This window comes from Nyctereutes procyonoides, unplaced genomic scaffold (genome assembly GCF_905146905.1).
Source record: "Nyctereutes procyonoides isolate TBG_1078 unplaced genomic scaffold, NYPRO_anot_genome, whole genome shotgun sequence".
NCBI classification, from domain to species: Eukaryota; Metazoa; Chordata; class Mammalia; order Carnivora; family Canidae; genus Nyctereutes; species Nyctereutes procyonoides.
This window is the reverse complement of record NW_026575048.1, coordinates 30626824-30641392: the sequence shown is the minus strand read 5'-3', so window position 1 is coordinate 30641392 and position 14569 is coordinate 30626824. Positions and strand designations below refer to the sequence as shown.

Below are 14569 nucleotides of genomic sequence, written 5' to 3'. Positions count from 1 at the left end.
TCATCTTGTGGTAGGAAATCATGCCAAAGCGATTCAAGTATAGTAGACAATGATGATGAAGAGGAAGTCTACAGAGTTTAGCTAAACTTTCTACTCTGCCTCATGTAACAGCCTCTTCAACAAGCCGAAATATTACCATTAGGAGGGAATAGGGTAATGTAGAGGGGTTTACCTGAGGGGTGGGGAGTGTCTCTCCACCACTCTTAGGGTGGCGGCACAGTGGAGGCACACAAATGTTAGCAGCATGTCGAAAGGGACAGAGCCAAGCCCATTTTTAAAGTCCCAAGGGTGGAAACTGCCTTCACTGGAATTTTTTAGGGGTAGGAGTGGAATGAGGAAACATATGTAAGCTCATGGTACAGTTAGATGAGAGGGAATTCTTGAATTAGCTAGTTATTTGTCTGAACATGTAGGAAAGAGATCATTCTCTGGGTAATAAATGTACTCTTTCTATCTTTCTCTATAACTTCCATTTATTGAGCACCTACTATGAGTCAGCTGCCTTGCTAGACATTTTTCCTCATTGCCAGGGCTGACCCCATTGCAAGAGTAATTCTATCCTGGGTTGTTCTCTCCAGCCACTCCCTAGGCCATTCCACAAAGCACACAGCAGGAGAGCAGAGGCAAGTTCACTTACCTGGCCTGCCAGGTTGAAATAAGAATGGTTGGTCAGATTGACTGGTGTGGTCTGACTGGCCTGTGCTCGGTAGTTGATCTTAAGCTCCCCACCATCCAGTGTGTATGTCACCCAGACTTTCAACTCTCCAGGGTAACCTTCCTCACCATCTGGACTGACCCTTGAGAACTGGACGCCATTTGACAGCACTTCAGGGGTCCAGAGGACCTAGAAAAAAGTGTTTTCAAAGCTTTTCAGTCATTGCAATCTTGAGCTAAATGCCACATTTCAATATTAAAGCTAGCTAATTCTAGGAAGAGAAATGGTAGTATGATCTTTATGATGTTTAAATAATTGCTTAGATATTAGTTGTTCTAAAATTTTGTTTATACAAAAAAGTAGACTTCGAGAGGAAAATTTTTTTCTTTCTCTTTACGTATTCATATTCCCTATATTCTTTCTCCCTAAACTTAGATGTATGTGTTTACAATATTTTCTTCCTCCCCTTCTTTAAAAGTTTTTTTTTTAATCTTGGTATCTCATTCTGATAAATGTCATAAGCAATATCTGCCAATGGTATTAAAAGATGACCTTAATAAATCAGCCCCTCTTTTCCAGGAAAATACTATTTATGAATATTTATTTTAAAAAACGCCTCAAGAGTTTCTGTATTCCCTGGGCAGAGTTCCAAACAAATAAGAAGGCACTTGTTCTGTTAGGAAGAGTTCTGCCCACAAGTCAGGAGTCCTGATTTGGGTGCCAGGTTTGTTCTTAGCTCAGTGTGTGATGTCGGGTGGGCATGAGTCCCTGCCACAAAGGGGTTGAAAAAATGATCTTGAAGTTTTCTTCTCATTCTAGAAAATATGATTCTAAGGGTGGCAAGAAAAAGAAGGTTCCAGGAGTTTTTTTGCTTTTGGAAATAGGAAACTTGGATTTGCACAGCGGTTCCTCTCACCTTTGCCCTAGAGGCCTCAAGATTACCCATACAGGGGAGGATTTACTGGGTGCCCATGATGAGCCAAGACACTATGTTAGGAACTGCACAGACACTGTCTTATCTGTCTCCAAGCTGCCTCATTGTAGGCACCATTATCCTCTTTAACGATGAGAGAGCTGAGAGAGCTGGGCTCAGAAAGAATATACTACTTTTCCTAGCTTCTTCCAGCTGGGAAGACAGTGGTCTTATCCTGAGCTTGTTTCCTTATTCTATGCTTTCAGAGAATATACTGCTTGGAAAGCCCGATCCCTTTGGGGAGCCCTGGGGTTCACTAATCAAGAGGTCTTTGCTGACATGAGACCTCTATTTGTTCGGTGCTCACCAGTCACTGACCTGGTGCTTTACATAAATCATTTTATAAGGTAAGGATTTGGTTGAACCAAACAAAATGATTGTCTTTGTAGGTCAAAAGAATTGAACACTGGCAATTTCAAATGGCTCCAACTAATACTATGACCCCATTTTACAGATGAGCAAACTGAATTCAGTGGTGTTACTTTGTCCACTTCCACCTCCCATATTCCAGGGTAGTTGAGTAGAACCTTTCCATACTTCATGCTCATTGTTTAAAACTCTTTTTTAAAAAAATATTTATTTATTTATTTTACAGAGAGAGTGAGTGTGCATGCAATGGGGGAGGGGCAGAGGAAGAGGGAGAGAGAGACAGTGTTTGTTTGTTTGTTTGTTTTTTGAGGGAGAGAGTCTTAAGCAGACTCTGACCTGAGCATGGAGCTGGACAAGGGGCTTGATCTCACAGCTCTGATATCATGACCTGAGCTGAAACCAAGAGTCAGATGCTTAACCCATTGTGCTACCCAGGTGCCCCATGCCTATTGTTTAAAGGGGAGGAAATCTTGTTTAAAGTCATACATGGGGGCACCTGGGTGGCTCAGTGGTTGAGTGTCTGCTTCCGGCTCAGGTCGTGATCCTGGGGTCCTGGGACTGAGTCCAGCATCAGGCTCCCCATTGAGAGCCAGCTTCTCCTTCTGCCTATGTCTCTACCTCTCTCTCTGTGTGTGTCTCTCATGAATAAATAAATAAAATATTTTTTTAAAGTCACACATGTCATTAGGGACAGAACTAGGTTTCAAACTCATGCAGGTAGTCTACACCATTTCACATCTTCATTTCAGTGAATGTTTTGTTTGAATCTCCTTTTTTCAACGGAAGAGTTGAGGCCGAACACTGTCATTCCAAATAGACTTGAAAGATAATAATTGCTGTGGGCTATAAGAATGGTTTTTGAGCCCCCAGGTTCTGCCCACCTGCTTCTAGTGTGGCCTGGATCTCTCTCACTGATGTTGAGAGATACCACATTTACCAGGAAGGGAAGCCCAGCAGGAGCGGAGGCCTCTGCCTTTACCTATGGTGAGAGCAGCTGGTATCTGAAACAAATTCACTGACCTTAGTAAAAAATTAATTTTACATCCTAGTTATCTCCTAGAAATGTTGAACTTTCAAGATACTTAAAATACAAAGCCAGTTATATGCATGATTAAAAAAAGAAAAATATCCCCCAAATGGAAAATTTTAAGAATAAAGTACTTGAAATAAAATGTTCTTAACTTGCTACCTAGTTTTTGTCCTTCAGAGAAAGAACACAGTGGAAAGTTTTTTGTGTAAACCGTCATTATCAGATAAGTATAATTATGTGGAAAATCATTCCTATTCATGCGAGAATATCCCTGACCCTACAGTTTCAAAATTTCCTGAAAATTTTCACATTTGCATCTCTAGGCTTACTTATGTACCATTTCTAACCCTGTTAGGTTATTCAAATTTCATCTTTTAAAAAAAATGTGTTGCTATAAATAGAAAAAGACATATCTACAAAGCAGCTATTATTCAGTAACTGTTGAGATGAAATACAACTTGAAACAAAGTTCACCTGATACTGCTCATGTTTCTGTACAAAAGTTTACAGTTCAAAGCTTTCAATATCTTCAGGATAAATTCCAAGTCTTTCCCCACCCTCTCTGGGCTTCTGCACAGCCATTTTTTCCAGTACCTACTTCCTAAATGAAATGCTATTTTTTCTTCAAAGGATTTTCTTCAAATCCTACCTCCCCAGTTGCCATGAATTTGTCCAGTTTTTAAAACACACTACTGACATCCATATTATGGGGCTTGTTGCCTATAGCAGCTATTTATCTAAGGGTCTGGCTCCTTCACTATACTGGAGTCTCAGAAATCCCCACCATATTGTGCTCCCTGGTTCATAGAAGGGAATCAGTAGGCACGGTGCCCTGAAGGATGTGTATACTATCTTGCTGTGTTTTTACCGGGGACACATGTGAAGCAATATCACAGAAAATACTATAGTGGAATAGAGGGAAGAGGAACAAGCCAGAACAGGTGTTGTTCTGAGGCTTGTCTGAAGATCCCTGTCAGAACACAGCTGGGCCTAACCTCCTCTGGTTGGGTTTTGCCCATGCACCTGCCATATTTCAGAGACCCTCTGCCCTGGGACTGCCAGGACAGGGGCTACCCCTTGCCTTCATGCCTTCCTGGTATGAGGAGTCCCATCATGGAGGAATGGGGAACAGAGGGGCAGTATGGTTCTAGGCCACAGACAGGAAGTTGCTGACAGAGTGACCAACTTCCTTCAAAGGGACAGGTGGCAGTAAGAGGCAGAAAAGAAGAAATGGTGATCTTTAGCTGCCATACATGTTGCGGTATTTTCTGGTTCTTCTTTAGGGAATAAACTGGGTGGTATAATTTAAAGGAGAGTTAGTGGGCAGCCCAGGTGGCTCAGTGGTTTAGAACTGCCTTTGTCCCAGGGCCTGATCCTGGAGACCCAGGATCAAGTCCCATGTCAGGCTCCCTGCATGGAGCCTGCTTCTCCCTCTGCCTGTGTCTCTGCCTCTCTCTTTCTCTCTCTCATGAATAAATAAATAAAATATTTTTAAAATAAAATAAAATAAAATAAATAAAATAAAATAAAATAAAATAAAATAAAATAAAATAAAATAAAATAAAATAAAATAAAGGAGAGTTAGTTACCAAAATTGTTTCCCTGAAATTAGACTAGTAAGAGAGTTGCTGGGTGTTAACCCTCAGACTCCCACACAGTTAGGAAGCAGGCCAGGCATTTCTACCTCAGGGAGAAGCTATCTGATCAATTTGCTGTCCTAAGCTTGTTTTTCCAGGAATTCACTTGGGGAATGGGAGTTTTAATGTGGAAAGGGGTCATTGGGGAAGAATCTGAGGTAATTTTGAGGCATAAGGCACTTCAGTGGAAGGCTAGGCCTGGATGTGGCACACACTGCCACATGGAGAGGGGCTTAATGAGTTTCAGGGGTGTGTGTTGGACCGGGGGCGCCTACAGAAGCCATGGATGACACCAGCAGGTATAGTGTAGAAATGGGGGCGGGGGGGAATCCCTGGGTGGCTCAGTGGTTTGCCGCCTGCCTTCGGCCCAGGGCGTGATCCTGGAGACCCGGGATTGAGTCCCACGTCAGGCTGCCTGCATGGAGCCTGCTTCTCCCTCTGCCTGTGTCTCTGCCTCTCTCTCTCTCTCTCTCTATGTGTTGTGTGTGTGTGTGTGTGTGTCTCATGAATAAATAAATAAAATCTTTAAAAAAAAAAAAAAAGAAAGAAAGAAATGAGGGCTGCAGGCCGGACAGCCCAACCTAGGAGGTACATGGCCTTTCAGACCCTCAGATACCTCATTTGGTGATAACACACGGCTCTAGTAAGCACAAGAGAGAATCCATGCAGATGCCTTGTACAGTTTTCTGTTGTGCCTAAGGTCCACTGGACTTCCTAATGCCGACACTAGGAGAAAGTCATTCCCCAACTTTCCCCAGTCAAGGGCTATCGCCCTTTCACTCATGGCTCCCCTGCCTGTTACCATCAGAGGAGCTACAGAAGGATGAGTCCCGGACCAGGGAGTGCATCTGCTCCCTCCAACCACTGGAGCAGCCTCCTTCCTGTATCACCTCACCATGCATTTGCTATAGGGCCTGGGAGTGAGCCTGGCAAATAGATAGTGTGTTTGAAGGTACTCTGTGAGGGATGCTAGGTGAGGATTCTGTCCAGGGCCCCTGACTCACCTTGTCGAACCCTCGGATTCCTCCATGCAGACTGTTGGGCCCATTGTTAATGGCCAGCTTGTACTCCTTCCCGTCCAATGTGAATGTCCCTTTGGCAATTCGGTTCGCCACCCTGCCAACCACTGCTCCAAAGTAGGGCTGCTTTTGGAGGTAGCCTGCAGGACATGAGATAAAAGTGTTTTTTAAAACTTCAAACCGGGGACGCCTGGGTGGCTCAGTGGTTAAGCGTCTGCCTTCCGCCCAGGGCATGATCCTGGAGATCTGGGATTGAGTCCTGCGTCAGGCTCCCTGCATGGAGCCTGCTTCTCCCTCTGCTTGTGTCTCTGCCTCTCTGTGTCTCTCATGAATAAATAAATAAAATCTCTAAAAACAAAAAAGCCTTCAAACCAGGGGCATCCATCTGCGTGGCTCAGTGGTTGAGAATCTGCCTTTGGCTCAGGGCATGATCCTGGAGTCTAGGGATCGAGTCCCACATGGGGGTCCCCACAGGGAGCATGCTTCTCACTCTGCCTATGTCTCTGCCTCTCTCATGAATAAATAAATACAACCTTTAAATAAAATAAAGTAAAATAAAACTTCAAACCAAAGGTCAGGCTCACAGTACTGCACACCACTTTCTCCTGAGAGAAGCTGAAAGTAATAACAACTTGGACATATTTAAGTCCTCAGGGAAGCACCGAAAAAATGGTGTTCTTTACACACAATGTTTTCTCTTTCCTAAAGTAATGCCTGTTCTTTATAAACAATTTAAAAGAACTTTATCAAGCACAAAGAAGACATTTATTTTTTTTTAAGATTTATTTATTTGAGGGGGGGAAGGCAGAGGGAGAGATGGTCTTAAGCAGACTTTGTGCTAAGCACAGAGGCCCACTTGGGGCTCGATCTCACAACCCATGAGGTCATGACCAAGCCAAACCAAAAGGCAAATGTGCAACCAACTGAGCCACCCAGGTGCCCCAAGAAACTTAAATCATCCTAACCTCATCACTAGAGAGAACTACTGTTAATATTTTTATGTATATGCTCCTGTCTTTTAGTACATGCAGACATGTGCTTTTCTTCATTTTATAAAAATGGAGTCTTAGTTTACATGCTGCTTTGTAATCCGCTCGTTTCTAGGCCAATCTCCTAGGTTATGTTTTTGTATTGTCTTGACAAGAATTCTTCTTTCTTTCTTAATTTTAAAAAAAATAATACAAGGGCACCTGGGTGGCTCAGTGGTTGAGCGTCTGCCTTTGGCTCAGGGTGTGATCCCAGGGTCCTGGGATTGAGTCTCACATCAGGCTCCCCATAGGGAGCCTGCTTCTCTCTCTCCCTCTCTCCATGTGTCTCTCATGAATAAATAAACAAAATCTTGTTTTAAAATGAAAAATAAAAATAAATTATACAATCATTTCATGAAACTATCCTTTATTTTTTAAAAAAGATTTTATTTTATTTATTTATTCATGAGAGACACAGAGAGAGAGAGGCAGAGACACAGGCAGAGGGAGAAGCAGGCTCCTTGTGGGAAGCCTGATGTGGGACTCGATCCCAGGACTCTAGTATCACGCCCTGAGCCAAAGGCAAACGCTCAACTGCTGAGCCACCCAGGTGTCCATGAATCTATCCTTTAAAAAGCATTAAACAAATATATAGAGTGGGTTTGTCAGAGGAAATACAGCACCTGGTTGAATCTGAACACCAGATAAACAATAATTTTTTAGTATAAGTACACCCACATTATTATTATACATGAGACATAGCTGACACTTAAAACCATTTGCTGGGGCACCTGGCTGGCTTAGTCAGAAGAGCCTGTGACTCTTCACCTTGGGGGCTGTGAGTTTAAGCCCCATGTTGGGTGTAGAGATAAATTAATGAATAAAAACTTAAAAAAAATTTTTTTAAACCCTCATTTGTTGTTTATCTCAAATTCATACTTAAGATAAAAATAAAAATATAGGACACCTGTATTTTCACTCACTAAATCAGGCAAACTTAAAAAAAAGTAAAATGTGAAAGAGGCACCTGAGTGCCTCAGTTGGATAGGCATCCAACTCTTGATTTCAGCTTAGGTCATGATCTCGGGGTTGTGGGATAGAGCCCCACATTAGGCTCCATGCTCACAGAGGAGTCTGCTTGAGATTCTTTCTCTCCCTCTACCCCCTCCTTCCCCACTCTGGCTCTCTCTCTCTTTATCTCAAATAAATAAATAAATAAATAAATTTTTTTTAAAAGAAAGAGTAAAATGTGGGGATGCCTGGTTGGCTCAGTGGTTGAGCATCTGCCTTCAGCCCAGGGTGTGATCCCGGAGTCCCAGGATCGAGTCCCACATCGGGCTCCCTGTATGGAGCCTGCTTCTCTCTCTGCCGGTGTCTGTGCCTCTCTCTCTCTGTGTGTCTCTCATGAATAAATAAAAATAAAACTCTTAAAAAAAAAGAGTAAAATGTGAAAGTCCCTCTTTTATGCTTTAACTCTTCTTTTTCCCAGTGACAACCACAGCTAACAGTTTGGCATATACACTTCCATTTTTGTTTGTTTGTTTAATTAACTACAGAGAAGCACATACAAATACCCAAATACAATATTTATATAAAGAGAATTGTACTATGCACATCATTTTGCAACTTCCCATTTATCAAATGCCTTAAGATCTATCCAAGTGACTACATATCCATCTACCATATTCCTTTTGATGGCAACATGGCATATTGATGAGCAAAACTGTTGTTGGGCTTTTTAGGGGGCTATAAAAAGCAATGTGCTTGAGTCCTTTTACTTATAACTTGTGCATGGGCATGTTACATAGATCTTTCCTTCTCTAAGTACCTCTACCATATGATTGCAGTGGTAGAGACTAAGGTTTGGAGGTAGATTCTATATCCATCCCATCTATGTGGATCAGAAGAGTATACAATTCAAGCATATAAATTATTTTTACCATGGCTGGAGGGGCTCTCAGGGTACAGACCCTGGACCATTGGGCCAGTTACAGGTCATAGGTTTCCATTACTCAACCTTGGGCATAAGTAAAACATCAATCATTCTTTGCCAGATCTTTCCTGATTCACTCCCTTGCTAACCTGCAGGTCCTCAGAGTCCTGCCCATGGACTATCATAATAGCTGCCACTGAGTTCTTCCTAAGGCTCAGCTGCTTTCTAAGTGCTCTACATTTGACTAATTTCGCCTTCTGGATAGTTATGAGGTAGACAAAATTATTACTCTCATTTTATAAATATGGAAACTAAGGATAGACAGGTGAAGTAATTTGCCCCCAAATACAACTAGTTATCAGAAGGGAGGTGGGAGTTGGTGGAGAGGTCAGTGTGGCCTAGGAGAAGAGATGGTTGTAAGTTCAATTCACCAGAAAGCCTTGTGCTTTTCAAATAATGTGATGCTTAAGAACAAGTACTCAGGAGCCAGACTGTTTAAATCCACATTCTTCTCATAACTAATTGTATTTCAGAAACCAATGCTGCCAACTGTCTCCAAAAAACAAATGGATTTTATACTATCTTCATATGTTTACTTAGCTTTTATATCAAATCAGATTTATAAAAAGTGACAATCCTCAAATTCTGAACAGGACATGACTAAACAGCTTGTTTTGAAGTGCAGAAAATAGTGTTTTCCATGTAAAAAGGACAAAGTTTTCTAGGTCAATCCACAAATGATGATTTAATCAAGCCAATTGCCCATGTCGGGTAAAGAGCAAAGGAATAGTCTGTCCCTTTTCCTGGGCAAAGGACTGGCCAGAATGTATTAATGGATCTCTCCACTCCTCTAGCATCCCACAGACCCCAGCTGGGCAGTCCACCTCATACAGCCCAAACCAGCCAAAGTGCCCTGAAGTCGAAATAAAATTGCCTTCCAATCCCAGTCTAAGCTCCAAACTGAATGACTTTCCTTTGGCTTTGGGAGAGAAACAAACACTACTTTAATTGACAAGCACTTTAATTGTCCCCAATATTTTCTCTATTTTCAAATGGCTGCTGGTTGTCCACATGGATCTTCACGTCCCTTCCCCCCTTTTTAAAGATTTTATTTATTATTCATGAGACACAGAGCGAGAGGCAGAGACATAGGCAGAGGGAGAGAAGCAGGTTCTGTGTGGGGAGCCCGATGCGGACTCAATCCCAGGACCCTGGGATCAGGACTGAGCCAAAGGCAGCCGCTCAACCACTGAACCACCCAGGTACCCCTCTTCCTGCCCTTTTTTCAGTGTTAAGCAAGAGATGTAAAAGGTTCAAGTAGTGTGAGGGGAAGATATTTGGGGGCAGGGGAAGGAAAGGAGATAAAAATTATTGATGGCTCACTACGGACAGACACTATTGCAACCGGAAACACATTTCCTCATCATTACCCATTAGTTAAGGTGAGGAAATAAGTCTAGGGAGGTGAAATAACTTGCTTGGGTCCCACAGCTTTAAGGGACAAAGTGGAGATTTAAATCAGGAATCCCCAGTGCTCCTACAAGGGCACTCTTGGGCATGTGAAGTACCACACCACAGCCTTTAAACCCGTCCCATTTCCTCCACCCCCTATGAACTGTGGTTTTCTAAAAGCATGAAGTCTGTTTTTTCTACTTTTTCCTTTCCATAATGGCTCTCATGGCAATTAATAGCTGGGTATTTGGTGGTAACTGGGGGGGAAGGCAAGGGGGCAGAACAGGCACTGATTGTGTGGGTAGGCTGTTTTATACCTGTGGCTTATAGGCATATAGTCTCATCACAGGTTTTGAAAGAAGTCATAATGACTGTGGGTGGGACCCGAAGATGAAAAGCACTTTAAATATTTTAAGTACAAAAAAATGGCAGAAAAATTCATAGGAGGCATTACTAATTTTTCCAGGCTATAACTAAAAGATCATATGGTTTACCTCTTTAGAATTCTACAGAAGAAAGATCTAATTTTCCCAGGGAGAAATTGAACCATTCTGACCTCCGGTCATGGCCATGATCCAAACAGTTTATATCATCTATCTGGGAAACTGGAGAGAGTTCACATCGAACCTGGCAGTTACAAAAGGACCCTGTCTCATGGAATTACCCATGCTTAGCTCCTTCCTGTGGTTCAAAACGTTTCAGGGAAATAGTAATGTCAAGATAACCCCCTATTGTCATATTCTGTTATGTGTTAGAGCTTTAAATGATTTACCTCAGTTTTGTTTATATAATACTTACATATTCAGATATTCGAAATGAATCAACAGTGAAAATTAAGCCTCCTTCTAACAATCACTGTTAGCAATTTCTCTCTCTTTTTTAAGATTTTATTTTATTTTTTAAGTAATCTCTACACCCATGTGGGGCTCAAACTCACAACCCTGGGATGGAGAGTAGTTTGCTCCACCAACCAAGCAGGTGCCCCACTTTTGCCAGTTTCTTAACATGGGTTTTAATACACAAAAGTTCGTCAAAATAGTAGCAGAGCGCCATTTCACACTATTCTAACCGAGACAAGTATGCTTCCTGTTATGACATATATGAAGTCTTCTTTTATCTTCAGCAATACTGAAAGAATCTACAAAAAAACTGAAAGACAGGGCTGTAAAAAGGGAACAAAGGGCCACTTGCATTAACCACGAAGATGGGTACACATATTAGAAAGCATTACTTGATATTGTGAGGGCTTTTTTCCAACCTCTCCTCTTCTGCAAATAGCTTGCTTTCCTTTTAAAATCAGTAATTCAATTATCTAGGGGCGCCTGGGTGGCTCTGTCAGTTGTGTCTGCCTTTGGCGCAGGTCATGATCCCTGGGTCCTGAGACTAAGTCCTGTGTCTGGCTCCCTGCTCCCTGCTCGGCGGGAGAGCCTGCTTCTCCCTCTCCCCCTGCCTGCGGCTCCCCCTGTTTGTGTTCACAAGCTCTCTCTCTGTCAAATAAATAAATAAAATATATTTTTTAAAAAGCCTTAAAGGGACGCCTGGGTGGCTCAGTGGTTGAGTGTCTGCCTCTGGCTCAGGGCATGATACCAGAGTTCTAGGATCAAGTCCCACATCAGGCTCCCTGAAGCGAGCCTGTTTCTCCCTCTGCCTCTGTCTCTCATGAATGAATAAATAAAATCTTTTTAAAAAGTTAAAAAAATTGAAAAGCCTTAAAAAATAATTCAATTATCTAAATTATAGCATAGGAATGAGGATGTCTATCTTGACCCAATAACCAAAATATGTTAGACATTTTGATTCAAGCTTTCAGGAATGAGGATGTCTATCTCGACTCACCACCCAGAATATTTTAGACACTTTGATTCAACCTTTTTTGTGAAGCCTAATAAGAAAATGCTATTTAACGTTCTCAAGACATGTTACTAACGTGGAGGGCAATACAGCACAAGCTAGATCACTGTAATCCGAGGGGGATCTATTTTTTTTTCTCCCTTTTAAGAACCTGTGGGGATAGTACTTTCTTCACTTAGACTCCTGCAGAAGTCACAGACTCCCAGGGATGGCTCCACTGTATGGATGCCCCCTCACAACATCGACACTTCCATGCTTACAAAGACACTGCTGTTTCCCAGGTGTCATGTCATGGCACGTGGTTCATAAGAAGCCCACAAAGACGCCTTGTCTTTTAAGATCCGTGTGACTCTTGGGACGCCTGGGTGGCTCAGCGGTTTAGCACCTGCCTTCAACTCAGGGCGTGATCCTGGAATCCCGGGATCGGGTCCCACATTGGACTCCTTGCATGGAGCCTGCTTTTCCCTCTGCCTGTGTCTCTGCCTCTCTCATTCTGTGTCTCTCATGAATAAATAAAATCTTAAAAAAAGAAAAAAAAGATCCGTGTGACTCTTATATCGGAATTAAAAGTGGTAAGGAGTGAGGGTAGGTGAATGTGTATGTGTGTAGAGGTGCAGAGGGAGGGCGTTTATATCCTGAGCAGTGATAAGGCAGAGATGGAAGAGGCGATAAAAAAAAAAAAAAAAAAAAAAAAGCAGATGCGGACAGCTTAGCATCTCCAATGCTTTGCTGGCTCTGGAATTCTAGGCACTATGTCCAATTTTTCGACCCCACTGGGCAATTTTGCACCAGCCAAGTAATCTCTTTGTGATTCTGTGTCAGCATAGAAAATAGTTATGCTACTAACAGGTGACTCAGCAAAATGATTCCCAAGAATTGTCTTTTGTCACTCGTCAACCCCCTTGCCTTCTGACTCTGATGACAGAAGATCTGAACCCCCACCAGAGAAAACCAAGACCCAGAGTCTTCTGTTGACTTTTAACCATAAGCCATGTTACATGTCTAAAGAACCAAACAGATAGAAAGACACACCTAGAGGAAAACCTCAAACCTCCTCTAGCAGTTTTTGCCCCGGCCCCTTCCACTGAGCAAAGGGCCTTTATCTTCAAGCAGATTCCCTTCACCAACTTTATTTCAGACCTCATCTCCTGCCTAGCTACACGGTAGTGACACGAGAGCGCTGCGTACATTTTCCTTTGCTGAGATCAAACTGCAACTGCAATTACTTCTGAATGCGATTATTTGGCTAATGTCTATCTCCCCAGCTGAAGAGCAAGCTCTGTGAAGGTGACTGAGGACCTTGTCTGAATGAGATAACTGAATGAACAGTTTTTGAATGCACAGAAGAATACATCATCCCAATTGCCCATGGATTCCCATAAAGTGGAGGTTCATTCTAGTGGGAGACCTCATTGCTAGACAATGAGTGGGTCTTCCACTCTTCAATGAGCAGCCAGCCAATGCTGGGCACTATATTACTCCAGCCCAAGTGGCTAAATTGTCTGCACCCACTGAGCCATGTTGGAGCATTTCTGAGACACCAAGAGAAGGAGGCCTCCAAGAGAAGTCGATGAAGAAGAAAGGAAGTAGAAGAGGAAAGAAAATTAAAAAAAAAAAAAAAAGGGGGGAAGTAGACGAGGCAGGTCTTGATTTGTCCTTCTACAAAAAGAACCTGAGGGAAGAACTGGGAGTCACACCCCCTTCTCAGCCAGCTTTTCCTTCTTTTTGCCCTCGGGTTCAAAGATGGCTCCTGGGTTACTGGGGTTTCATCTTACCTTCAACTATTCTCAATTAATTAAAGCAGAGCCTAAATAGACAACCAGAGGCCATGTCCTATAGCTGTTCCCACTCATTCGTCTTTTCCCGGTCAATGGATGGAAACACAGAAAGTCGGCGGGCTGCAGGCACCCCTGACGGCGACAAGCTCGGCGACAAGCTCGGGGCTTCCCCCTGGGTCCCGGGCAGCAGCCCGACCCAGGGGGCGTGTGCGGGAGGGCTGGGGGCCCGCAGCCAGGGCAGAGTTCAACCCACCTTCCAGCTCTGCAAAGCCGAGCACCACATCTGACGCCCTGCCCTGCCTGTCTTTGACCTCCAGGGCCGTAATGGTGCAGCCCCAGGAGATGATGTCCACTTTGAGCAGGTCAGACTGCAGGTGGAACTTCTCCACTGTCCCTGCCCCTGAGGGCAGGTCCCCGAACACGGCTCTAGTCACCGAGACCATGGGCACAGCCAGGGGCGTGCAGCGACTCCCGGCCCTGGGAACTCCAGCCGCCGAGGCAGGAGCGGGAGAAGTTCACAGGAGAAGAGGCGGGAGAAGAGGGCCCAGGCCCCTCCCCTTCCTTGCCTAGATTCAGGGAGTGACCATTCCTGCAAAAAATATCCCCTGGCGACTTTCTGAATCTTTCCTTTGCCTGAGGGTGACAGGGAGGCAAAATTTCCAGACGGTCTTTTCCTTTGCTAACCCTGGCTGCATTGCATGTTGGGAGTGGTAGTCTTTGAAAGGTGAAATTGCATCTTGGGGCCTGTAGTCTTTCTACAGGCCAAACCCAAACCCTGAATCTGCGGGATGCTACCCCCGTTCCTGGCACGCGGTTCTCAAACAGGTGCCAGTGAGCTAGCTGTTCATTAACGTTGGTGGCAGACTTTCAGATGAAATCCTGGAAAACACAGGGAGCAGAATTA

At 43.5% G+C, this 14569-nt stretch overlaps 1 protein-coding gene across 1 annotated transcript in view; it reads right to left on the bottom strand.

The window, feature by feature from the left end:
• GALM (galactose mutarotase) overlaps positions 1–14257 on the bottom strand; it is a 50415-nt gene extending 36158 nt beyond the window's left edge. The window contains exons 1-3 of the mRNA XM_055327191.1: positions 13919–14257; positions 5669–5823; positions 638–844 (exon numbers count right to left, since the gene is read on the bottom strand). Coding sequence (XP_055183166.1) covers positions 638–844; positions 5669–5823; positions 13919–14108 — 552 coding nt within the window. The 5' untranslated portion in view covers positions 14109–14257. The remainder of the gene's footprint in view (positions 1–637; positions 845–5668; positions 5824–13918) is intronic.
• Between the last annotated feature and the right edge of the window lie 312 nt (positions 14258–14569).